General features: G+C 42.0%; 1 protein-coding gene across 1 annotated transcript in view; it reads right to left on the bottom strand.

Annotated features, from left to right (window-relative positions):
- Positions 1 to 24,413, bottom strand: part of SCEL (sciellin) — a 124,742-nt gene extending 100,329 nt beyond the window's left edge. The window contains exons 1-4 of the mRNA XM_040266907.1: positions 24,261 to 24,413; positions 7,716 to 7,777; positions 6,937 to 7,054; positions 1,578 to 1,637 (exon numbers count right to left, since the gene is read on the bottom strand). Coding sequence (XP_040122841.1) covers positions 1,578 to 1,637; positions 6,937 to 7,054; positions 7,716 to 7,758 — 221 coding nt within the window. The 5' untranslated portion in view covers positions 7,759 to 7,777; positions 24,261 to 24,413. The remainder of the gene's footprint in view (positions 1 to 1,577; positions 1,638 to 6,936; positions 7,055 to 7,715; positions 7,778 to 24,260) is intronic.
- Positions 24,414 to 24,695: the final 282 nt, after the last annotated feature.

Here is a 24,695-nt window from a genome sequence, read left to right as displayed (position 1 = left end):
ATAAAAACTCCAAAATAGATATATTCAAAGTGTCCACTTAACGTTTTTTTAATTAATTTTTATTTGAGTATAGTTACTTTGGGGCTTCCCAGGTGGTTCAGTAGTAAAGAATCCACTTGCCAATGTAGGTGACATGGGTTTGGTCTCTGGGGGTCAGGAAGATCCTCTGGAGAATGAAATAGCAACTCACTCCAGAGAATCCCATGGACAGAAGAGCCTGGTGGACTATAGTCCATGGGGGTCACAAAAGAGTTGTGTACAACTTAGCAACTAAACAACAACAGTTACTTTACAATGTCTACTTATCTCTTTAAACCCCACCATGAAAAACAATCATAGTCCTTCACTAAGGATATCTTGGTGGTAGATGCTCCCTATGGAACTGGATAAAACTTTTGTCTGAGAAATAACTAGGTTCTTCTGCTGGGTGTGGCTATTTGTTTGTATGTTAGTATCAATGCACTTCAGTAAGAATATTGTCTATTCATTTTATCAATCTTAGAGTATTTACATCATTGTGAGTATGAGTTTTGCTTAAATTTTCCTATAATTTGCATTTGTCTGGCCACTGGCCACTGAGTATCATTTAGCGATTTTCCACATGCCTAGGAGTTTCTGAAAAGAAATGTTGTTTTCAGTCACTAAATTGCGTCCAACTCTTTGAGACCCTGTAGACTGCAACACACTGGGCTTCTCTCTCCTTCACTATCTCCTGGAGTTTGCTCAGACTTATGTCCATTGAGTTGGTGATGCCATCCAACCAACTCATCCTCTATTGCCTCCTTCTCTTCCTGCCCTCAATCTTTCCCAGCATCAGGTATTTTTTCCCTTGAGTCAGTTCTTTATATCAGGTGGCCAAAGTATTGGAGTTTCAGCTTCAGCATCAGTCCTTCCAACGAATATTCAGGGTTGATTTCCTTTAGGATTGACTGGATTGGTCTCCTTGCTGTCAAGGGACTCTCAAAGGTCTTGTCCAACACCACAATTCAAAAGCATTGATTCTTCGGTGCTCAGCCTTCTTTATGGTCCAACTCTCATATCCATACATGACTACTGGAAAATTACAGCTTTGACTCTATGGACCTAGTTGGCAAAGTGATGTCTCTACTTTTTAATATGCTGTGTAGGTTTGTCACAGATTTCCTTCCAAGTAGCAAGTGTCTTTTAATTTCATGGCTGCAGTCACCGTCCACAGAAAAGAAACGTACTGTCCCATAAAGCAAGTGAACTCAGCGGTTATTTCTCTTCTAGGGTTTCTTTCTCTAAGGCTTGGAAATATCTTATCTCATCATGTTTTTGTGGGGGCCCTTGCTTTTTCCCATCAGGAAGGCCATCTTGGTAGGGTGAGCAGTGGATTGATGATTCTATACCTTCAAGCTGTATTTTGGGAGCAGAAAGCTGGAGAAGTATAGTTTGCTTTGTGAAAATCCCTAATGTTATCAGATTCTCCTTCACGTGCCCAGAACATCAGGGAAAGCCTGTGGCTAGGCACCAATATTCAGCCTTGAACAAGTCTACTCTCAAAAACAACTGTCTTTGTGTTTCTGCTAATGATGTAACTTGTCTGAAACACCTACCTGTCCAAGGCATCGTGGGAATTATGTCTGTGGAGCACCACCCTACCGTAATTTTCATCTCTGCAGAGAAAGAACAAAATTAAGTCACACGAAAAGTTATCACAGTCTTTAGTAAGCATTAAATAGGGCAGACAGGAAAGAGCTCGCAATGCTTGGCAAAGTTAATTCAACTAGTCACCACTTGAAAGAACACGGTGAAAAGAAACAAGTTTGGGAGTACAAATGACCATTATTCTGATTTAGCCCATGAGATTTCCAGGTGATTCCACAACAGAATGAGTGTTTGCTTTTTGGTTTTTTGGTTTTGGTTTCTTTCATCAGAGTGTGGGAATGCTCAGCCAACTACTTTGTATATATTAGAAGCATGCTTTTCTGCAGGAAGGCAAACTTTTTTTCAAACATATTTTAAATTTAATTAAGCCTGTTATGTCTGAAATTTTTCCCCTTGATGACCTTGATAGTTTTCCTTGACAAAGTGTAGGAAAATACATACCAGTATTGGTGGTTAAGAAGGTTGATTGTTCACAGATTTAGCCTATTTTTGACCCATGAGATTATACAGTGTGCTCTGTTTGGTCCTTAAAATACCCTATAAATTAGGCAAGGAAGACACTCATATCCAATTCACAGATGGGAAAATTGCTCAAGGAGTCTGTGGCTTTCCTAAAGCTAAAAGATTAGCAAGTGACAAGGGTAGGTTTAGGTGCCAGATCTCTGTATTCCAAACTTTTGCTTTTCCTACTGGTCAATCATGCAATAGGACTTCATACATAAAATCCTAAAGTTAAATCTTTCTTATTTTGTACAGTGGACCTGAAAATACAGGCAATGTTGTGTGTGTATGTGCTAGGTTGCCTCAGTCATGTCTGACTCTTTGCAACCCTACAGACTGTAGCCTGCCAGGTTTCTCTCTCCATGGGATTCTCCAGGAAAGAATACTGGAATGGGTTGCCATGCCATCTTCCAAGGGACTGTAGCCCGCCAGGTTCCTCTGTTCATGGGATTCTCCAAGCAAGAATACTGGAGTGGGTTGCCATGCCCTCATCCAGGGGATCTTCCAAACCCAGGGACTGAACCTGCATCTCTTATGTCTCGAGCATTGGCAGGCAGGTTCTTTACCACCTGGGAAGCCCACAGGCAATGTTAGGAAATGTCAAAACATGTAGTAAAGACTTTGGTCTTGAGCCAAGGCAGAGAGTAAGTATCTGAACCTTTCGATGTGAACCCAGTCAAACCTGAAATTTCACATTTCTCCTGGTTCTGCTCCACTAATGTTACTCAACACTCTGGAACCACCGACAACAAAGCTATAAAAGAACTACAGTAGAGAATTAAAAAGAAAGACGAACAGTGAAACTGAAACAATTCCAGCGAATATACGCCCTCAGAGATCCCAAGAGAACCCTCCAGATTCCCGGTATCCCCTCCCTACACTTGGGGGAGAGCAGCAGACAACAGACGCAGTTTTTGCCTAAAGAAAAATCCTAACAAGAAGCCCAGCACTGGGCCAGCGAGTGTGGGGGAAGCATCAGAGCCAATTTCCCTTTCACTGAGAAGCTGTCACACCGTCCAAGCTTCCCTAGGCCTTTTTAAGGAAGTGTGTCTGGCATAAAACCATCGCTCCTACCGACTGTAAACTGTCTTAGACATCTCTATCTCCCCACATCTGTGCAAATACTTGCAGCGCCAAATTTACCTTTGATCTTCCTCTGTCATTTTGGAAAAATAGAAATGTCATAATAGGTTTCAAGAGAAGCAGTAAATGTTGCTTTATAGAAGGAAATGACTGTAGTCCAAGAGTGTTAACTCCAAAACTTAGTGTGTGGAACTGATTGTTGTCTAAGAGTGTTATCTCCAAAACTTAGTCTATCTCCAAATACGCCTATAGTTCCTTAAAATAGTGGAATTTAACAACAGAATTTAAGAGACATTTTTGTTCACCAATTACAAGTATGCTCCTCAAACAACCGCTCATGGGTAGTTTAGTAGAAAGCTTGGAGTAAGTATCCTGTAACGCAGCGCTTCCCATCTTCAGTGCTCTTGACGTCATGGGTTTGATCATTACTTGTTGTGAGGAGTGTCCTGCACATTGTATTAATAGGTTGTTTAGTGGCATTCCTAGTCTCTACTGACTAGATGCCAGGAGTATCCCACCCCTAGTTTTGACATCTATTAATGTCTCCTGACCTTGTCAAACATCCCCCTGGGAGCAAAACTGTCCCTGACCGAGAACCACTGGTGTAACGGGAGGACAATGGGTCAAGTTACTCTCAGCTCTACCATGTAATAGCTGTATGCTCTTGGACAAGTTACCTAACTTCTCTGAGCCTCAGACTCCTCTTCTCTAAAATCAGAATGTAATACCTACCTTGTATGATCTCTTCAACAAAATTAGACATACCAAGGGAGCATTTCATGCAAAGATGGGCTCAATAAAGGACAGAAATGGTATGGACCTAACAGAAGCAGAAGATATTAAGAAGAGGCGGCAAGTATACACAGAAGAACTGTACAAAAAAGATCTTCATGACCTAAATAATCATGATGGTGTGATCACTCACCTAGAGCCAGACATCCTGGAATGTGAAGTCAAGTGGGCCTTAGGAAGCATCACTATGAACAAAGCTAGCGGAGGTGATAGAATACCAGTGGAGCTCTTTCAAATCCTGAAAGATGATGCTGTGAAAGTGCTGCACTCAATATGCCAGCACATTTGGAAAACTCAGCAGTGGCCACAGGACTGGAAAAGGTCAGTTTTCATTCCAATCCCAGTGAAAGGCAATGCCAAAGAATACTCAAACTACCGCACAACTGTACTCATCTCACATGCTAGTAAAGTAATGCTCAAAATTCTCCAAGCCAGGCTTCAGCAATATGTGACCTGTGATCTTCCACATGTTCAAGCTGGTTTTAGAAAAGGCAGAGGAACCAGAGATCAAATTGCCAACATCTGCTGGATCATGGAAAAAGCAAGAGAGTTCCAGAAAAATATCTATTTCTGCTTTATTGACTATGGCAAAGCCTTTGACTGTGTAGATCACAATAAACTGTGGCAATTCTGAAAGAGATGGAAATATCAGACCAGCTGACCTGCCTCTTGAGAAACCTGTATGCAGGTCAGGAAGCAAGAATTAGAACTGGACATGGAACAACAGACTGGTTCCAAATAGGAAAAGGAGTACGTCAAGGCTGTATATTGTCACCCTGCTTATTTAACTTATATGCAGAGTACATCATGAGAAATGCTGGGCTGGAAGAAACACAAGCTGGAATCAAGATTGCCAGGAGAAATATCAATCACCTCACATATGCAGATGACACCACCCTTATGGCAGAAAGTGAAGAGGAACTAAAAAGCCTCTTGATGAAAGTGAAAGAAGAGTGAAAAAGTTGGCTTAACGCTCAACATTCAGAAAACGAAGATCGTGGCATCTGGTCCCATCACTTCATGGCAAATAGATGGGAAAACAGGGGAAAGAGTGTCAGACTTTATTTTGGGGGGGCTCCAAAATCATTGCAGATGGTGACTGCAGCCATGAAATTAAAAGACGCTTACTCCTTGGAAGGAAAGTTGTGACTAACCTAGATAGCATATTCAAAAGCAGAAATATTACTTTGCAAACAAAGATCCGTCTAGTCAAGGCTATGGTTTTTCCTGTGGTCATGTATGGATGTGAGAGTTGGACTGTGAAGAAGGCTGAGCACTGAAGAATTGATGCTTTTGAACTGTGGTGTTGGAGAAGACTCTTGAGAGTCCCTTGGACTGCAAGGAGATCCAACGTGTCCATCCTAAAGAAGACCAGTCCTGGGTGTTCATTGGAAGGACTGATGCTGAAGCTGAAACTCCAGTACTTTGGCCACCTCATGCGAAGAGTTGACTCATTGGAAAAGATTCTGATGCTGGGAGGGATTGGGGGCAGGAGGAGAAGGGGATGACAGAGGATGAGATGGTTAGATGGCATCACCGACTCGATGGACATGAGTCTGAGTGAACTCCAGGAGTTGTTGATGGACAGGGAGGCCTGGCGTGCTGCAATTCATGGGGTCGCAAAGAGTTGGACACGACTGAGCGACTGAACTGAACTGAACTGATGATAGTTGTGAGATTTAGTGATGCTTTATATGTAAAGTATCTAGCATTTAACTGGACATGTAAGAGGGAATCAAAGGACATATGCATACGCAAATGCGTGTATCTATGTATATAGATACACACATATGTATATACATGGGCTTCCCTGGTAGCGCAGCTGGTAAAGAATCTGTCTGCAATGCAGGAGACCCGAGTTCAATCCTGGGTCAGGAAGTTCCCCTGGAGAAGAGCTAGGCTACCCACTCCAGTATTCTTGGGCTTCCCTGGTGACGCAGACAGTAAAGAATCTGCCTGCAATGCCAGAGACCTGGGTTTGATCCCTGGGTTGGGAAGATCCCTTGCAGGAGGGCATAGCAACCCTCTCCAGTATTCTTGCCTGGCAAGTCCCCATGGACAGAGGAGCCTGGCAGGTTACAGTCCATGGAGTCGAAGAATCGGACACAACTGAGTGACTAAGGACACACACACGTATGTGTGTGTATGCTGCTGCTGCTGCTGCTAAGCCACTTCAGTCATGTCCGACTCTGTGCGACCCCACAGACGGCCTCCTACACACACACACACACACACACACACACACACACTATTTATAATAAATATATCTGGGTTGGACAAATATCTATTACAAACCTGTGCTGGCAATGAGGCAATATGTTTAGGGACATAGTCTTCAAACCTTTAAACATATAGCTAACAGATGTAATGCTTAAAACAGACAATCCTTTCCTGGTGGTAAATGTCTTGACTCACGAGGTGACAGTGCATTCAGCACCTACCTGGACCTAGAGGTATACAGCCAGTGGGAAGTAAAATGAGCCAAGAACTTACCTATTTCACTTGCTCATAAGGAAATTTCAGATAAATTATTATTAAATTTGTAAATTGGAGTCATACTTCCATTTGTTTCAACTGACATGATCAATATACACCAGGAATATCCCCATCATAGACTAAATATTACCTTTTTGGAAACTGGAATGTCTTTTTTTTTCAGGTTATCAATGTCTACGCTACTCATAATGAGGAAGTCCTGCTTTCTCTCACTCACAACTCATATTCTTTTAGGTATATGGATATTTAAGATGGTAGAGATACTGTTAAAAATCTGATATAACCAATGTATGCTACTAAATCTTACCAAAAATGAGGCCAAGCAACAAAGTGCTCTAGGAAAAAAAAAGCATCCACTTTCCAGTTGGCCATTAGTTTCCCAAATGGAGAATAGCTCTTTCTTCTCCCCTTTCCTCCCTCCCCACGCCCTTTTACCTTTCTTCTTCAGGACGTTTCTTTATCCAACTGTTATCCTGTAAGAAAGTCCTTCTTTTGTTGACCTCTTGGAAACCCTGTTGCCTCAGTGTGGTCCCCTGCGTGGTAGTCCTCATATCTAACAACAGAAAAATGAAACCTCAAGAGATACAGTGCCATGGAGTTGAGTGTGTGTTTGCTAACTTGGAAATCTTGAGAGGCGCATCTGATGGTCCAGCCTCCATCTTCTAGGCTGGAACCTCCAGTACTATTTCAAAGTAGAATGCACTGGCAAGAAAGAACAAATCCCACACCTATCATCAAAGATAACATAACATATAAGACTGCTCGGGTGCCAACTGAAACTACCTGTGCACGTTATGAAGCCCTGCCCTGCACCTGGGAATGTAGAACCACAGGCCTCAGCTAAATCAATACTGCCACTTTGCTCAGAAAGAAATATGCCTTGGAAGGACACACAAGACTGTTTTGGAAGTACTTATAATACTGAATAAGTCCTGGTGCTTCTGATTATAAATAATGTGATTCTTTGATCTCATGGGAGTCAGAAGTACAGATGGTCACCTATACTTGATTTTTAAAAGAAATCTTTGAATTGCAATTAGATGAGTTAAATCTACAGCACTCTGACTTTCATCTTAAGCCTAACTTTGGCCATGTTAATTAAATTAGACTGCTGCTTCTAAGCATTTCATAGCTACATGAAAAAATTAGGAACTATGGATTGTTTTCCCCAGATTTTTAAATTTTCTGAGTAAGGGAAATAGCATCTACATTACCGTTTCCTGTGGGAGATGTTTTTCTCAAGGTGAAATTGGACATGCTCCCTTCCAGTCAGGACCTAAAAGAAAAATGGGGATGGGGAAAAACACGACAATGATTTAACAAAGAATCACCAAGGGGCTCGTTCATTGCTAATGATACACATTTTTCAATGACATGGACAGTCCCATAACCTGGTATAACAAATACATGATATAAACTGTCCCCTGAGAACAGGAGAGTCCATCTATTCCAATGTATTTATTTTACAGATGAAGATACTGAAGTTAGGAGTATTTAGTGTCCCCTATGTTACAGGACAAGCAATTGACTGAATCAGCCCATCAGTTAATTCATTTATTCAATGACTAAATATGCATTGAGAGCTTGGCACTGAACCAGGAGGTGGAGACAAGAAAGATAATATGACAAGTGTCTGTTCTGGGGCCCTAAAGGCACTGTGAGTCCCAGGTGTGGCCTTTCTGCTTAACAGAGAAGTCAGCCCTAAATTTCCACAAATGTGGGACTCTCAGTTTTTAAACCAGAGAAGGCAGTGACACCCTACTGCAGTACTCTTGCCTGGAAAATCCAACGGACTGAGGAGCCTGGTGGGCTGCAGTCCATGGAGTCACTAAGAGTCAGACACGGCTGAGTGACTTCACTTTCACTTTGCACTTTCATGCATTGGAGAAGGAAATGGCAACCCACTCCAGTGTTCTTGCCTGGAGAATCCCAGGGACGGGGGAGCCTGGTGGGTGGCTGTCTCTGGGGTCGCACAGAGTCGGACACAACTGAAGCGACTTAGCAGCAGCAGCAGCAGCAGCAGCAGTTTTTAAACTGGAAAAGTCCTGGGCCAATAGTGATGACTTGGTCACCCTAGGTGGGGTGTTATATTTTTTGCAGAGTCCATCCCACCAGATGGTGTATGGAATGTGGGAGGGGCCCTCCATCTTGAGTCAGAATCAAGTCCTAGGTCCAGCTTCATGACATCAAAGTTCTGAACCACTTAATCTCCCTGTAAAATGGTCTAATGAAACCCACTACCTACCTCATAAGGTTGTGATGATTATCTGAACAAGGAACACAAAAATCACCTTGTCAAGCTATAAGTGAGTTGAGACTTACAGTTGCATCATCAGACAGCAGTTTACAAGTATAATGCGGGGGTTAAAAAGCCCCCATCTCCCACCCTCTGGTTCAAATGTATCGCCTACGATAATGGGCTATAGGACCTGAAAAAGTAGAGATATATTTTCTGGATCAAGGCATTGTTTCCCTGGGGTCTTCATTTAGAATATCAGTGCCCCAAGAGTGGATGAGAAGTGGAAGCTGCTGGTGACTTTACCAGCCTAGTGCTTGGCACTATGGGCTCACAGCTTCATCTCTTCTGGGAAATTGCCCTTGGCTGGTGGGACTGCCAATTATACACCTTCATCCATGACATCTGCAGCCAGCAACTTGACTACCCTGGAACGCAGAGCCACGTCTGCAGGCGACTGGTGCTTCAGCCCTCACCATGGCAGACGTTAGGCCAGCAGGGGGCGCATCATTGCCCAGCTCATTCCCCTACCTCCCTAACCCTCCCCCTCTTCCCTTTCTCCTTCTCTCCGACACATACCCTTCATAAACCACAGGCACCCAAGGGCCTCTCAGTCACTGCTTCGAGGGGACCCAACCTCAGACTAACAACCAGCATAAGACTGACAGCTATTCACTCCACAGAGAGTCTCAAGGTCTCAGTGAAATTAAAAAGTTGTCATTAACTCGTGTCCAACTCTTTTGTGACCCCATGGACTGTGGCCTGCCAGGCTCCTCTGTGGGATTCTCCAAGCAAGAATACTGGAATGGATTGCTATTTCTTTTTCCTGGGGTTCTTCCCAATGCAGGGGTCAACTCGTGTCTCCTGTTTGGCAGATGGATTCTTTACCACCTCGCCACCAGGGAATTGGAAAGACCTGCACCTAAGGTGTGCTATTTACGTGTCACTTTGGGGATGATATTTATAGTTCAGCTCCCTTCTGTGCAAAATGATATGAACTGTGGTTGTTTTGAGGGTCAGATTTGTCCATCAAGATGATGACACAGGCTTCTATCACCTCAGAAAGTGTAAAGCAAAGACACAGAGGAGGTGTGGTTGGGAGTGGGGAGCAGATGCACAGCCTGGGCCACTGGGTGCTGAACACGCAAGGGGTGTAGGGCAGACCCTGTCTCACGTATTTGAGTGAGTGAGTGAGTGAGTGAGTGACGTCGCTCAGTCATGTCCGACTCTGCGACCCCATGGACTGTAGCCTACCACACTCCTCTGTCCATGGGATTTTCCAGGCAAGAGTACTGGAGTGGGTTGCTGTTTCCTTCTCCAGAGGATCTTCCCGACTCAGGGATTGAACCCTGGTCTTCTGCATTGTAGGCAGACGCTTTACTGTTTGAGCTACCAGGGAAGTCCTCAAAAGTGAAGTCGCTCATGTATTTGGAGGCCCCTCAAATTTGGAAGAAAGGGGAGGAAAAAGGGCCTGGCAAACTTCAGTCTCAACCACTTGTTCACTTCACCTCAGTCTGGCCTCCCTTCTCCGGGCTCTTGGCTAACCAACTTTCTGTTTCTGAATGGGCTCTGATAAACCTTTTCCTGAGCTGGTAAAGACCTGAAGGGTTCATAGCCAACTGAACTGGGATTCTGACATGGGCAGAATGCTGAAAGTACAGCTGGTAATGTATTTGCAGAGACTGCAAACTCAACCATGAAACACAGGGCAGGGTCCACAGAGAAGAGGCATCTGGCAATTAACTGCTTATTTGTCTCTCACAAAAGACCGAGTGTCCTGCAAGTCAGACCCAAGCCTGTGTCTTCTCACTTCTAGCCTATGGGACAGAGTAGATGCCCTTTCGGTGCTTACTATGCACTGAGTTAGGTCCTTTTCAAAATTTCTAACCCCCCAGTGTCTCAGGATGTGTCTGTATTTGGAGGCAGGGCTTTTAAAGAAGTGATTACATTAAAATGAGGCCATTAGGGTGAGGCCTAATCCAATCTCTCCTCTGACCTTATAAGAAGAGGGATTTGGACGCGCAAAGACACCTTTTCTCTGATGTGAGAGGACGCAGACGGAAAGAAGGTGGCCATTCTGAAACTGAGACGGGAGGCCTCGAAACTGAGGACACCTTGATCTTAGACTTCCAACCTCCAGAACTATGAGACAACAAATTTCTTTCTTAAAAAAATTTTAAAAAATCTTTTGGCCCCACCACACAGCATGTGGGATCCCAGTTCTCCAACCAGGGACAGAGCCCCACCCCCTGCACTGGCAGCTCAGAGCCTTAACCTTAGGACTTCCAAGGAAATCCCCCAGATAACAAGTTTCTCTTACCAGCCTGTGATACTTTGTTTTGGCAGCCCTAGCAAACTAATAGAGTCCCTATGGGGGAAGTAGTTTAAACATTTCTAAAATAGCCAAGTCATTCTAACAGCTTCCTGCCACGGTATCTCTGACCTTCATTTTTTTAATGGCCCCACTGTATCTGCTCTTGACAGGGTACCTCGCAGGCATCATAAACTCTTCCTCACATAAACTCTGCACAGCAGCTCTTACCTCCATCTCCCAGATATGACACCGGAAGCTCAGGGAGAGGATATAACCTGCCAAAGTGGAAACAAGCAGAATCTGGTTCTAAACTGAAGCCAACTCATTCCTCGGCAACCAGCAATAATGCTTGTGATGAGTCACTGTAAGACGGGACAGGTACCTAGCATTACATGGAGAGAGGGTAGGTACAACAGCAGGGCCTGTCTGACTCCTGACATCTCTGGAGTCCCGTGATCTCTGCCCCCAGTGCCTGGCAGCAGGAGAACCAGGACAGCTTCTCAAGGAATCACTGCAGGAAACAAACGCACAGAGCAGCCTAATCTGTGTATTCCCTGATGCTTCCTAGCTTACAAACCTATGTCCATACAAAATGTGCACACAAATGGTCATGGTAGCATTATTCCAAATAGCCAAAAAGCGAAAATAACCCAGACGCCCATCTATGGCTGAATGGGTCCACGGCATGTGGTATACCCATACAGTGGAATATTAGTTGGCAGCTAAAAGAAATGAAATGTTGATACACATTACAATGTGGATGAAACTTGAAACAAGCTAAGCGAAAGGCGCCAGACTTAAAGGTGACCTATGTAGGGTTCTATCTGGATGTTGTTCATTTAGATTTTCCTTGGTATCCTCCCCATATTCCACCTCAATTTCCCCCCAAGCCAGGCTTCTGCTGCCCCTTTAGGCTCTGCTGGGTAAGAAAGAGGAGGGTTCAGACAATAACAACTCTGTAGATGATGTTATAGTAATATATAATTTATCTCATTTCATTTCCATAGCCATGTTCTAAGAGTAATATAATCCCAACTTAGCAGAGACATGGCTGGAGCAGTGGCTGAGAGGCAAAGCTGGGACTCCGCCTGAGGTTTTCCAGCTCAAGGTTCATCATCTTTTCCTCTCTGCCAGGGACTCCCTGCAGTTGTAGAGAGAACAGCATCTCCTCTTTACCTTATATTTACTCTTCCTCAGTGGCTCAGCAGATAAAGAATCTGCCTGTAGTGCAAGAGATATACGAGACCTATGTTTGATCACTGGGTTGGGAAGATCCCCTGGAGAAAGAAATTGCAAGCCACTCCAGTATTCTTGCCTGGGAAATCCCATAGACAGAGGAGTGAGGTAATATGTAGCAACTTCGTATATTTGAGCTTCCCTGGTGGCTCAGATGGTAAAGAATCTGCCTGTAATGCAGGAGACCTGGGTTCGAACCCAGGTCAGGAAGATCCCCTGAAGAAGAGAATGGCAACCCACTCCAGAATTCTTGCCTGGAGAACCCCATGGACGGAGGACTCTGGAGAGCTACAGTCCATGTGGTCACAAACAGTCGGACATGACTGAGAGACTAACACACACATGCTGTTGCTGCTGCTGCTAAGTCTCTTCAGTCGTGTCCGACTCTGTGTGACCCCAGAGACGGCAGCCCACCAGGCTCCCCCGTCCCTGGGATTCTCCAGGCAAGAACACTGGAGTGGGGTGCCATTTCCTTACACACACATACACACCTTCTATCCAAGGCTGGCTCTAATCAGATCCTGCTAAAGCATCTGATATTTTCACGCTTTGGTAGCCAGGCATTCTCCAGAAGGAGTCATAAGCTCTGACATCCAGACAAGATCAGGGCCCTACTGCTATCTCCCTGCCAATGATTAGCCTCTGCTGCTGCTGCTAAGTCACTTCAGTTGTGTCTGACTCTGTGCGACCCCATAGACAGCAGCCCACCAGGCTCCCTTGTCCCTGTGGTTCTCCAAGCAAGAACACTGGAGTGGGTTGCCATTTCCTTCTCCAGTGCATGAAGGTGAAAAGTGAAAGTGAAGTTGCTCAGTCATGTCTGACTCTTTGCGACCCCATGGACTGCAGCCTACCAGGCTCCTCCGTCCATGGGATTTTCCAGGCAAGAGTACTGGAGTGGGGTGCCATTGCCTTCTCCGATGATTAGCCTCTGGTATGCCATAAACACCTCTCTGGCTCCACCCGGAGTCTCTGGGATACTTTCTAGGAATAGCTTCCAATGACCTCACTTGCTTTCTCTGGGACACCCCAGTTTCAACTTGTTCCCTCTTTCATGAAAGTTCCTGGGAAGAATTAGGCCTTTTGTATTTCACATTTTCCATCTCTGAAACTGCCAGACTGAAGGTAAAAGTGGCCATCTTTGGACTATGAACTAACCTCAGGACTGAAGTCTCACACTAACAACGGCAGAGCAGGAAGTTAGAAGGAGCAGGGATCCTTACAGAGTTGCCAGACAGCCCTGGATGATCTAATTCTTAACTTTGGGCGAGACAGAAGTAAACCTCCTAGTTTCTTCCTGAGATTACTCTTTCATATTTTTGTTACTCAAGCTTAGTGCTCTTCTTGCCTGTTACAAGGTCACTGTGTAGGTCTGAAACAGAAGGTCTAAAAGCCCATGGTGGTCCTCAAAATATGAGCTACTAGTGACTCTTTTATTAGTAAAACACTTTTTCTTGCAACATGTCCGTGTGTTTGATGCCCCTAGCAAGAAAGATCATGTGCTTAGTTCCTACTGTTGCTTCAGATTGTGCCACATGCTTAGCGCACATCGTCTTATTCAATCCTCCAGGTGAGTATCATTACCTCTAATTATAGGAACTCAAGAGAGGCTAAATAACCTGGCCAAGGTCACAGAGGAAGGGACAGCCAGGAACTACAATTAGATGCCAGGGTCTTCTCAGTGCAGGATACTGCATGTTGCACAAAGTATCATGTGATGTAGCCAATCCCAGTTATGCAGGAAGTGCCCGCAAGTTCCAAAAGATGGGAGAGGAGCTGGGAGGAGCAGCAGTAGTAAACAGCTGCTCCATCACCACTGGGCAGCTCAGCCCTGAGCCTCTCCCCTCCCGCGGCCACACTGACACCATGAGTGGCCTGGCACTATTCCTTACCTGACTCCTTCTCTGAATCTCTCTCCCTACTCACTGGCTTGATATTGTTTTATACTCTTTCCTAGCTGCTTGCTGTCCATCGACTCCTTTTAAACCACCAAAGGCTTAAGATGAAAACTCTGATGTGAAATGAGACAGGAAAGTATAATGCATTCTATTTTTAAATGATAATAGTCTAATACGTATACAGGAGCTTTTTTTAAGTGAAAAATGACTAATACTGTGGGAAATTTTTTTTTTCCATCAAATCTACATGTTTCACTCACAACTGCACAAACTTCCTCAGGGTTATCTGCTCTTTTATTTTTCCTTAGGACCCATTGGCCACAGCACCCTAATTATCTCCTTATGTCAGCCCATTTGGTGGCTCCAGAACCATTTCTAGAAGCTCCAATCTAAAACCTTTAACGTGCAAGCTCCTCTTTCATCAACCTCTAATTCCACAGAAATTTTACTGCAATGGAACACTCTCCATCTTGACCAGAATATACATTTTTTACATATAAAGAAATTTTCTATATTGGTATTAAAAATGGATCAACAATATAGGTCCCTGTGAATAATGCTCTTGTTAAACAAATAACTGTTTGTAGAATGGATTGGAGATTAAAAACCTTTCAAATTGGTAATGTCAAGAAGTGCATGTAGCAAAATCTCATTTTTATATTATTTTTAAAAGAAATTACTTATTTCAGCAGCTGAGATTATGCTGAGTTTCATATTTACTTTACACCCAGATAATCACACTTCAATAGTCTCAGTTCAGCCAATTAGATTTATTTCTAAGTGCTTTCCTTGGCCTCCTTCCAATCAAGTTTTAAACTTCTCATGAGAAAGATGCAACTGTCATCTTGGCCTTTCAAAATGCCATTACTGGCACATATGCCAACAACTATATTTTAAATGTGTAATATTATGGGAAAAGATGTGTAAAAAGATGTGTCTCTATTATGCTGGGAACTACAGAAACTTTTCCCTTTTAAACCACCAAATGCTTAAGTTGAAAACTCTGATGTGAAATCATGTTGTCAAAAGTCAATAGGGAGGGAATTCCCTGGCTGTCCAGTGGTTAGGACTCACACTTCCACTTCAGCGACCTGGGTTTGACCCCTGGTTGGGGAAGCCACTTGGCATGGCCAAAAAAGTCAATATGGTAAAAGGAAAAAAAAATCTTTTCAACTTTTGGCCTCTCTTTCATTTCCTCTTAGTGGCCAAATACCAGAAGGTGCTAGTTTGTATCCAATTCTACAGTTTTTCCCAAAGACATGTGTATTTAGATTTTAGAAAAAAATTGGTCTTAAATTCTGAATTACAAAGCCAGTCAAGTTTTCCACGGTTTTCTTTGGATGCATTTGAAACTATCAAACACCCCCTATTTCTTCAAATTGTTGTCCCTTTTCAGATCCTCTTCATCTCCCTCTGGGCCTTCTCAATTTCTATCTTGAATAATAAACACTTCCTTGAGAGATTTAGGTCACCACGTGATCTGTCTGCCCCCGGAGCCAGTCAGCCCCAGCTCCTCCTATAGCCCAACTCTAAGACTCCCCTGGGTCACCTCCCAGCTAAGCTGCACTCCTCTCCATCTTTTGGGTCCTCCTGACAAAAAGACTTTGTGGGTTTCTCTCTTCCCTCCCAAGGACAAAATGCCTCTCGATATACCTAATAAGTGCTACGGGTTACCACTCCCTGCTAACTATCCCTAAGAAAGATTGTGTGAGCAAAGCAACTGGAATGAGGTGGTGCAGAGATGAAAGAGACTAGGAAGAGCAAGACAGAAAAGAAAAAAGAAAAAAAGCAGAGCAGAAAATAGGATAACAAGCTAGAAGATGAAAGAAGAAAAGAGAAAAACACCAACAAAAAGAATTCACCACTGATACTCGGTCATGTGATAGTATTAGCCCTATTCAGCCTAGATTATATATGTATTATGCTTAGGGTTTCCCCGGTGGCTCAGCAGTCAAGAGTCCGCCTGCACTGCAGAGCTGCAGGAGACGTGGGTTCAATCTCTGGGTCGGGGAAGATCGCCTGGAAGAGGGCGTGGCAACCCACTCCAGTATTCTTGCATGGAGAATCCCAGGGACAGAGGAGCCTGTTGGGTTACAGTCCATAGAGTCACAAAGAGTCAGACATGACTGAAGCGGCTTAGCACACACGCATGTATGTATTATGCATACTACATACCCACATAATGCCTTAAGGCTGATACTGTGATTATCCTCCTTCTCCACCTAAGTAAACTTTATAATGAATGATTTCAATGAAGTCAGAGTCTTTTTGCAGAAGGCAGTGCAGGAGTTGGAAATGTGGAGAGGGGGTGATATTAGCCCTTTCTGTTTTATAGCTGAGTAAACAGTGGAAACAGTGTCAGACTTTATTTTTGGGGTCTCCCAAATCACTGCAGATGGTGACTGCAGCCATGAAATTAAAAGACGCTTACTCCTTGGAAGAAAAGTGATGACCAACCTAGATAGCATACTCAAAAGCAGAGACATTACTTTGCCAACAAAGGTCCGTCTAGTCAAGGCTATGGTTTTTCCAGTGGTCATGTATGGATGTGAGAGTTGGACTGTGAAGAAAACTGAGCGCTGAAGAATTGATGCTTTTGAACTGTGGTGTTGGAGAAGACTCTTGAGAGTCCCTTGGACTGCAAGGAGATCCAACCAGTCCATTCTGAAGGAGATCAGCCCCGGGATTTCTTTGGAAGGAATGATGCTAAAGCTGAAACTCCAGTACTTTGGCCAGCTCATGCGAAGAGTTGACTCATTGGAAAAGACCCTGATGCTGGGAGGGATTGGGGGCAGGAGGAGAAGGGGACGACAGAGGATGAGATGGCTGGATGGCATCACCAACTCGATGGACGTGAGTCTGAGTGAACTCTGGGAGTTGGTGGTGGACAGGGAGGCCTGACGTGCTGCGATTCATGGGGTTGCAAAGAGTCGGACACGACTGAGTGACTGAAGTGAAGTGAGGTGAATGTCCTTTAATAAAAAAAGAAAACAAGGAAAGTAGGAAAAAAAAATTCGCTCTTTTTGGAGAAAGGTTTTTAGGATGAGTAGTTTGCCTCAAGTAACACAGCCAGTGCACAATTGGGATTCCAACCCAAATGGACCTGATATCAGAGTTCCTGTCCCAGAAGCTCGAGAAATAAAAAGGTGCCAACAGGTAGAGAGTTACCAGGTTAAAAGGGTGAGGAGAATGACATTTCCTTTGCAATAGAAATCTGTGATGGACCTCCACCAAGAGAGAGATTTGGGGCAGGCTTTCTCTGATCTTCTTAATAAAGTATCATGGGAATAGCAGAGAGATAGTTGGATGCTGCAGAGTTAATTAACTCTCCAGAGTTAATTTATTGAGCTTGTAATATACTTAGGTAAATTTATATCTTTTTTAAAAAATAAATTTATTTATTTTAATTGGAGGTTAATTACTTTACAATATTATATTGGTTTTGCCACACATCAACATGAATCCACCACAGGCATACAAGGAAAAGACCAAATGTGAATAGTTGCCTAGGAGAAATCACTAAAGTGATAGGGGGAAAACCAAAAGCAAACATAGACTATGGAAATAAACACAGCAAAACTGTCTAGAATGACATATGTAGCTTGGTGGTATTCATTTTTGTGTATGAAAAAGCCTTCATGGTTCAATAATACCTACTAGTACTTGCTTCCCAGAAATCACTGATAATAGGGAAAAATGCCTAGAAACTGAAAAAAGCACAAATGCTATTAAACTATTTTCAGCAGAAGAATAAGAGAGACTCTATAATTACAAACCAATAAACAACAGCATTATCTTCTGTAAGATAAATACAACAAACCATCAAACAACTAATTATCACCTAAAAGAACATGAAATATTACGCAAGAATAAAACAAACAGGGCTTCACGAAGTGTAAACGTTAATAATTGCATTTAAATTAATGGACTATGTTTAGCCTTCACACGCACTGTAGAAGGAAATCCAATAATTACGAGGCTGGGAAAGACTTGTTTAGCCTGCTGTGATGGTTAGAAATTTGCTATTTCTTTAGTTACACAGCTTCCCAGTCTACACTTACCATCAGAAAACTTGCTTACTGAGGGTGAAACAGTTCAGAATGTAGCACAGAGGAAATCTTGGAGCCAGCGAATCTGGAGTCTGAAAACCATCAACCAAGGGCTTTCCGGGTGACTCACTGGTAAAGAATCTGCCTGCCAACGCGGGATATGCAAGAGACACAGGTTCAATCCCTGGGTCAGGAAGATCCCCTGGAGAAGGAAATGGCAACCCACTCCGGTATTCTTGCCTGGGAAATCCCACAGACAGAGGAACCTGCAGGACTACAGTCCATAAGTTCACAAAGTTTGGACACAACTGAGCGACTAAACAACAAACCATCGAAAATAAAATGTTTTTACTGCTTGTTCTTGCTTTTAGCGTGAGCCCCCAGCTGCCCTTGTTTCCACCACCAATCTTTACTGCAGAATGATCGATAACATCAAGTTGTAGCATGCAGAGATCTAGTCTCTGTGACAGTGATTCAATTCATATCATGACACCGGTCTAATGTTTATTATTAATAACAAGAAAGGCATCTAATAAAAATTATCTATTGTCTGAGCCCCTCAAGCACTGTTTTCAGTTCTAACTGAAAACATTTGTTACATGAGTGAAAGTGAAGTCGCTCAGTCGTGTCCAACTCTTTGCGACACCGTGGACGGTAGCCCACCGGGCTCCTCCGTCCATGGGGTTCTCCAGGCAAGAATACTGGAGTGGGGTGCCATTTCCTTCTTCAGGAGATCTTCCCGACCCAGGGATCGAACCCAGGTCTCCCACGTTGCAGGCAGACGCTTTAACCTCTGAATCACCAGGGAAGCCAAAAAACCCAAATTTAGACCATGCACTATGAATCAAAACACTGTTACCCTAAGTTCTTTATCTTAATCTTATTTCATATTCACAACATTTCTGTCATCTGGTCAGTCTTCATCTCAGTTTTACACAGTAAAATCTCATTATATTAGTAATACATGTTCAACAGAAAATGTGGAAAATATAAGAAAGCACAAAGAAGGAAAAAGTCAGATACTTTTCATCAACCTTTGTTCTTTTTCTCCAGGGTTGTTTATTATCATTATTATCATTTTGCATATTACAGCCTATTGATGCACATTTTCAATACCATTTAAAAATACTTGAATAATTAATTCTTCTGCAACTACAAAATATTTCATCTTATGGGTCTATCAGTATAACATAACTCCTCTGTTTTTTTCCAACAAAACCATACAAATCTTTTGACCACATCCCTTATTATTCTTATCTATGTCTTATAGATCTTTAGAAGTAAAATTATTTGCCAAGGGGTGTAACTTCTAAAATGTACTTGGTCTCTATTGTGAAATATGTTCCCATAAACTTTATACCAGTTTACAATCCACCCTCAGCAGATGAATGTCCACACATTGGCTTATTTATTGGATTTAGAATTGTCATTTATTAGTCTCTTTAATGATTTAATAGGTGAAAGTGGAATCATTTTGGCTCAAATGCATATTTTTATAATTTTATTGGTTATTTTCTTATTTTGTGAATTATCCATTGATTAATATTACAGATTTCTCATTGCTTTCTTATTTTCTTTATAGGAAAATGTTTATATGTCTGACATCTTTATATGTCAGAAATATTTATTTTTACTTTCCCAGTATTCATTTGGCTTCTAATTCTGATTTTTCACTAGCAGTTTCTAATTCTGTAATTCTCTCTCTTTCCCCTTATGAATTCTTTCACTCCTTAAAACCCCTGTAGACCATCAATAAAACAAACTTTTTTTCTGACCTCAAAATCCGAGCGATCACCAAATACTGTAACTCTTCTCCTAGATCTCTCTTGTCTTTCTTTCTATATTCAAGCGGGCATGATCTGCTTACTGTTTTAACAGCTTCCTACCTATATTCCCAATCTCTAGACTTTCACTCTTAATCCATTCTCACAAGTCACCACTCTGCTTAAAATTCTTCAATGGCCTCCGTTTCTGTCAGGATAAAATCCAAATTGTTGACAAGGCTTACAAGTCTGTACCTTCTGTACGTCTTCTTTCTTCCCACTCCCCATGCTTCATTAAAACTCTACTTTCAGCTAGACTAGGGAATTTAGCTACTCAGTCGTATCTGACTTTTTGTGACCCCATGGACTGTAGCCTGCCAGGCTCCTCTGTCCATGGAATTTTCCAGGCAAGGATACTGGAGTGGGTTGCCATTTCCTTCTCCAGGGGATCTTCCCAACCCAGTGGTTGAACCCAGGTCTCCTGTATTGCAGGCAGATGCTTTACCATCTGAGCTACTGCTAGACTAAGTCGTTCCAATTCCTGAGGGCTCCATCCTTTTCATCACCTTTATGCTGTTGCTCACTCTACGGTTTTTGCCTAAAGCATTCTTTCTGAGCCTCTCTTCACACTTACTCTCCTTTCAGGAAAGACTTTTCAGGTCACACATTACATATCCTCCTAGAGGCATTTAGTGATGCCATCACAACCTGTCTGTACCTCCACTTCTCCAGGCTCAGTTAAGAGGCTTACTAAGTGTTCACAAGGCAAGGAGTATGTCTCCATAACAGCATTACCATACAGACTGCCTGTTTGCGTGGCTGAATAGTTTGTCTCCATCTCCAACACACACACACATTGTAAATCTGAGGGTTGTAACCAAGACCATTTTCTCTACAGTTGTATTTCCAAATATTATTATTGTATCTGGCACATAATTCTAGAGGAACATTTGTTGCAAAAATGAGATTAATAAATATTTACACATGTTCTTCTAATTAAAGAATGTATTTTATTGTCACATAGAAACTTGAATCTATATGGATTTACTCTTTCCCACTAATACATGATTTTTCCTTTGTCACATAAAAAATTTCTATATATTCAAGAATGTGCTTCACAGCTGTCTCTTCTGTTCCATAGATCTACCATTAGTTTCTCGCAACAGAAACAAACAATTTTAGTTATTGTCTTTTTATAATACATTTTAATATTTATTACAAGCATCCCTCACTAATTTCCCTTGTAAAAATTCTATCAGCTATTCTAATTTATTAATTTCTTAAGATAAACATTAAAATTATTTTCTTTGATTTCAAAACAAATATTCTATTAACACTTTTGATTGGAACTGCATGAATCCTATAAAATGGCTTAAGAAGAGCTGACATTGATGACATTCAATCTATTTATCCAGGAATCTACTCAGAGATGTTTTTTCTCAACAAAGTTTAGGCCTTGTAGTAAACTTTTGTGATTTTCTTAATCTAGGTCCCACATTTTTTGTACGGAAATTTTTTCTCCATGTTTTACATCTCTTTGTGTTTTTGTGAAAGACTATGTAAGTCATATCATCTTATTATACAAATATACACATAATTAAGTAGAAACCCTAAATTTCCCTTTTATTCGCTAGTACTGTGAGGTAAGTATGATCATACAAGTGACACTTGTTCAAAGTGGGGTCATAATTAAATCCAAGTCTATCTGGATTCCAGCCTTCTGTAGATTCCTTTCAAATGTTTGCTTAACAAGAGAGAGAACACTGGGAAAGATGAGGGAGGAAGGTAAGGCTGCAGGGAGGCCATTTTCTCCAAAATATTTAAAATTAGTTCTTGACGTGGATGTACTATGCATTTCCTGTGGCTTCTGAGAATTTTCTGGAATACTGTCACAGTTTCCTGAGATGGGTATATTCTAGTTAAAAAAGTATGGTCTATATGATTTATTACTTTCTCCCAGAAGGTTCCATTGAAAGGAGACTTAATAATATTTTAGGCCAGGAAAACTTGGGTCTAGAAACAGAGAGTAAATTATTTAGACACTTAGAGCTCTCAAGTATACAATTACAATGAGTTCAGAACTAGAAGTAAGCCAGTTGTTGTTTAATGGATAGCTATAAAAAGCACTTTTCCATTTAATAATCACAGTAAAAGGATGATTCATATCTTTAAAAAATTTAGCAACTAACATAAACACAAATCTAATAAATATAGCTGTTATTTGACAGAGCATCCATTTAAGGAAGGGCCTTCACCAAATTCTAAAATCACATGGATTTCCTTACAATGGACTAGAAACCCTTAAGAAATATATTTGATAAAGACTTTTGATTCAAAAGTAAACTTCAAGCAACTACAGACAAGTTTCCAGTAATTAATATACAAAACCCTTATTTCAAAGTTCTCAGCAAGAGAAACATGATCAACCAATTGCCTAGAAGCAGGATAATGTCAGAAGACAAACTGTGGGACCAGCAAAGTTTTCCCATGGACCACTGGCTGGTCAATGAGTCTATCACAACCCTCTTGAAGAGTGCTTGGAGTCGATGCCCAAATCATAGGGTCACTATCAGTGAAAATCGCTTAAGTTGACTGCTTAGTTAACTATATACAGTTCATTCCACAGTCTGGGCTTTGTCATTCAAAACACCTCCTCTTTGTTGACAAAGTCTTCAGGAAAATGAATCTCTCAGCTATTTCAGTCAAAATTCCAGCAGTTAGAGGAGTCAGCCAGGTGAACAGCACCTACAGACTGGCAGCCGAGGTAAGGCTGGCTCTGAGTGCAAATATCACAACCTGCAACCTACCTACAACCTACATGTGCATACTACATCATCTTCTTATACAGGGCTGACCTCCAGTTGCAAACTTATGTCAGTTGGCTCTAAGATTTCACATGAAGCTAAAATTTTAATAAAAATCCTGGCCTTTTATCTGAATTCTCTGTCTACCCTGACATTCAGAATCGGCCAAATGTTTTACTAAAATTTTTATTGATGTAATCTCACAGTTCTCTCAAATGGACTTTCCTAGTACTTAAGTTCTGGAAGACAGCAAACATCAGAAGGACCATTTGTGCATTATAAACTGTGGAAGAGAAAGCCGGTTTCAAATCTGATCACATTTCATGACAAAATTATAATCCACAAATGCCACCCTTTAGCTTTCTGATTGCTATAAATGTTTGAAAACCAATTATAAAATTCCTCAGTAACCTTTGAGCACCGAGCTCTAAATGCCTCTGAGATGGCAGGTGACCTGCTCAGCAATGGAAAGTGATGGAAGCTCTGGAATTCAAGGCCGAGACAGATGTGCTATGGGAAGCACCCTTCTGAAGGAAAGAGAGCTCATGTTCTAAATGTGATTGGCGCCTGGGTTTGATTCCCACAGCTCTGAGTTTTGAATGGAAATGGTGGAGAAAAAACACAGGTCAGACAAATCAGCTTAGCTATTAATTATAAAGGAAAGCCTGGTTAAAATAACTTTTCTATTCTTATCAAAGGACTTCTAAAACTGGTTTTTCAGGACTAGGATTTGAATAGACATTGAAAATTGCCCCCACGTACATTAATCAATTTGTAAATTGGAACTCAGGATATAACATAGTCAAGTTGGCAAAATGCACACAAACAAATCTCTATGGGAAACTGCATATCACCCCGCAGCCAGTTAATCCCGCCCTGCTTTATTCCTTGGTACATTCACTCAATAAACATGATTTTCTTATTTGGAGAGGACAAGGCGGAGGGCTAGCCCTCTCACATAGCTCAGTGACTGACTTGCAGTATTTTCAGCAGCCAAGAAAAACAAATAAGACTTCTTTTCTATAAAATGGTAGAGCTCACCATTTCAGTAAAAGCATCATCTGTGAAGACAGGGAGCTCCTTTTTAAAAAGGTTTTTATAGTATCTTGAGAAAGTAAACCAGTAAATGCTGGCCCCTCGACTTAAAGAATTTACTATCCTTATGTGTGACCAGATTTGCCTGCTGACAGCTCCCACATGGAAACTCAAATAGACTTTCATTTCTCTACTGCCAGAAATGTGTAAAATTGTGGAGAATTTAAAAGCAACGCCATCTAAAATCACAACAAAGAGCAGCAGAGCTGTGGACAAGCAGAGCAGCCAGTTGGAAGCTGTCAAAATTTCACTGGAAAGAGGACAAAGTTAAGAGAGTAAGTTCTAATTTTAACCACTTGTAAAGGAAGCAGAGAAAGTGACGCAATAAAGCAGATGTCTTTACCTTTGCAAATATAATTCAACTTACCTGTCTTGGGCAGAAAACCAGGACTTTCTGTCTAAACAATCTGCAGTGATTCCCTCAGGTGATCCAGCTGAGACGAATGAGTACGTGGGGTTTACTGAAAGCAGTTTCCACCTCCACCTGCCTGCGTTAATGAACAGTTCAGAGGCTTCTCCTTCAGTGGCTGAGTCACCCAGGGAGGGGGTGGGTGGTATGAGAGAGGGTGTCACCTTGTACAAATACCAATTCAATTAAACCAGCTCACTCACCGACCTGCTGTCTTTGGTGAATTCTTTTTGCAATTTATGGCCTTGGTAGACCAAAAATATGTACTTCTGTTATCACCCTTTTAATTGGCATCAACAGTACATACAACTCTACCTTGACCAGGTGCCATAGTATCCAACCTATTTTGGATTCTCTTTTAAAAAACAAAACACGAAACTTAAGCTGGGAGGG

This window comes from Oryx dammah, unplaced genomic scaffold, assembly GCF_014754425.2.
Source record: "Oryx dammah isolate SB20612 unplaced genomic scaffold, SCBI_Odam_1.1 HiC_scaffold_24, whole genome shotgun sequence".
NCBI classification, from domain to species: Eukaryota; Metazoa; Chordata; class Mammalia; order Artiodactyla; family Bovidae; genus Oryx; species Oryx dammah.
Note: the sequence above shows the minus strand (reverse complement) of the source record. Positions and strands in the feature narration are given on the sequence as shown.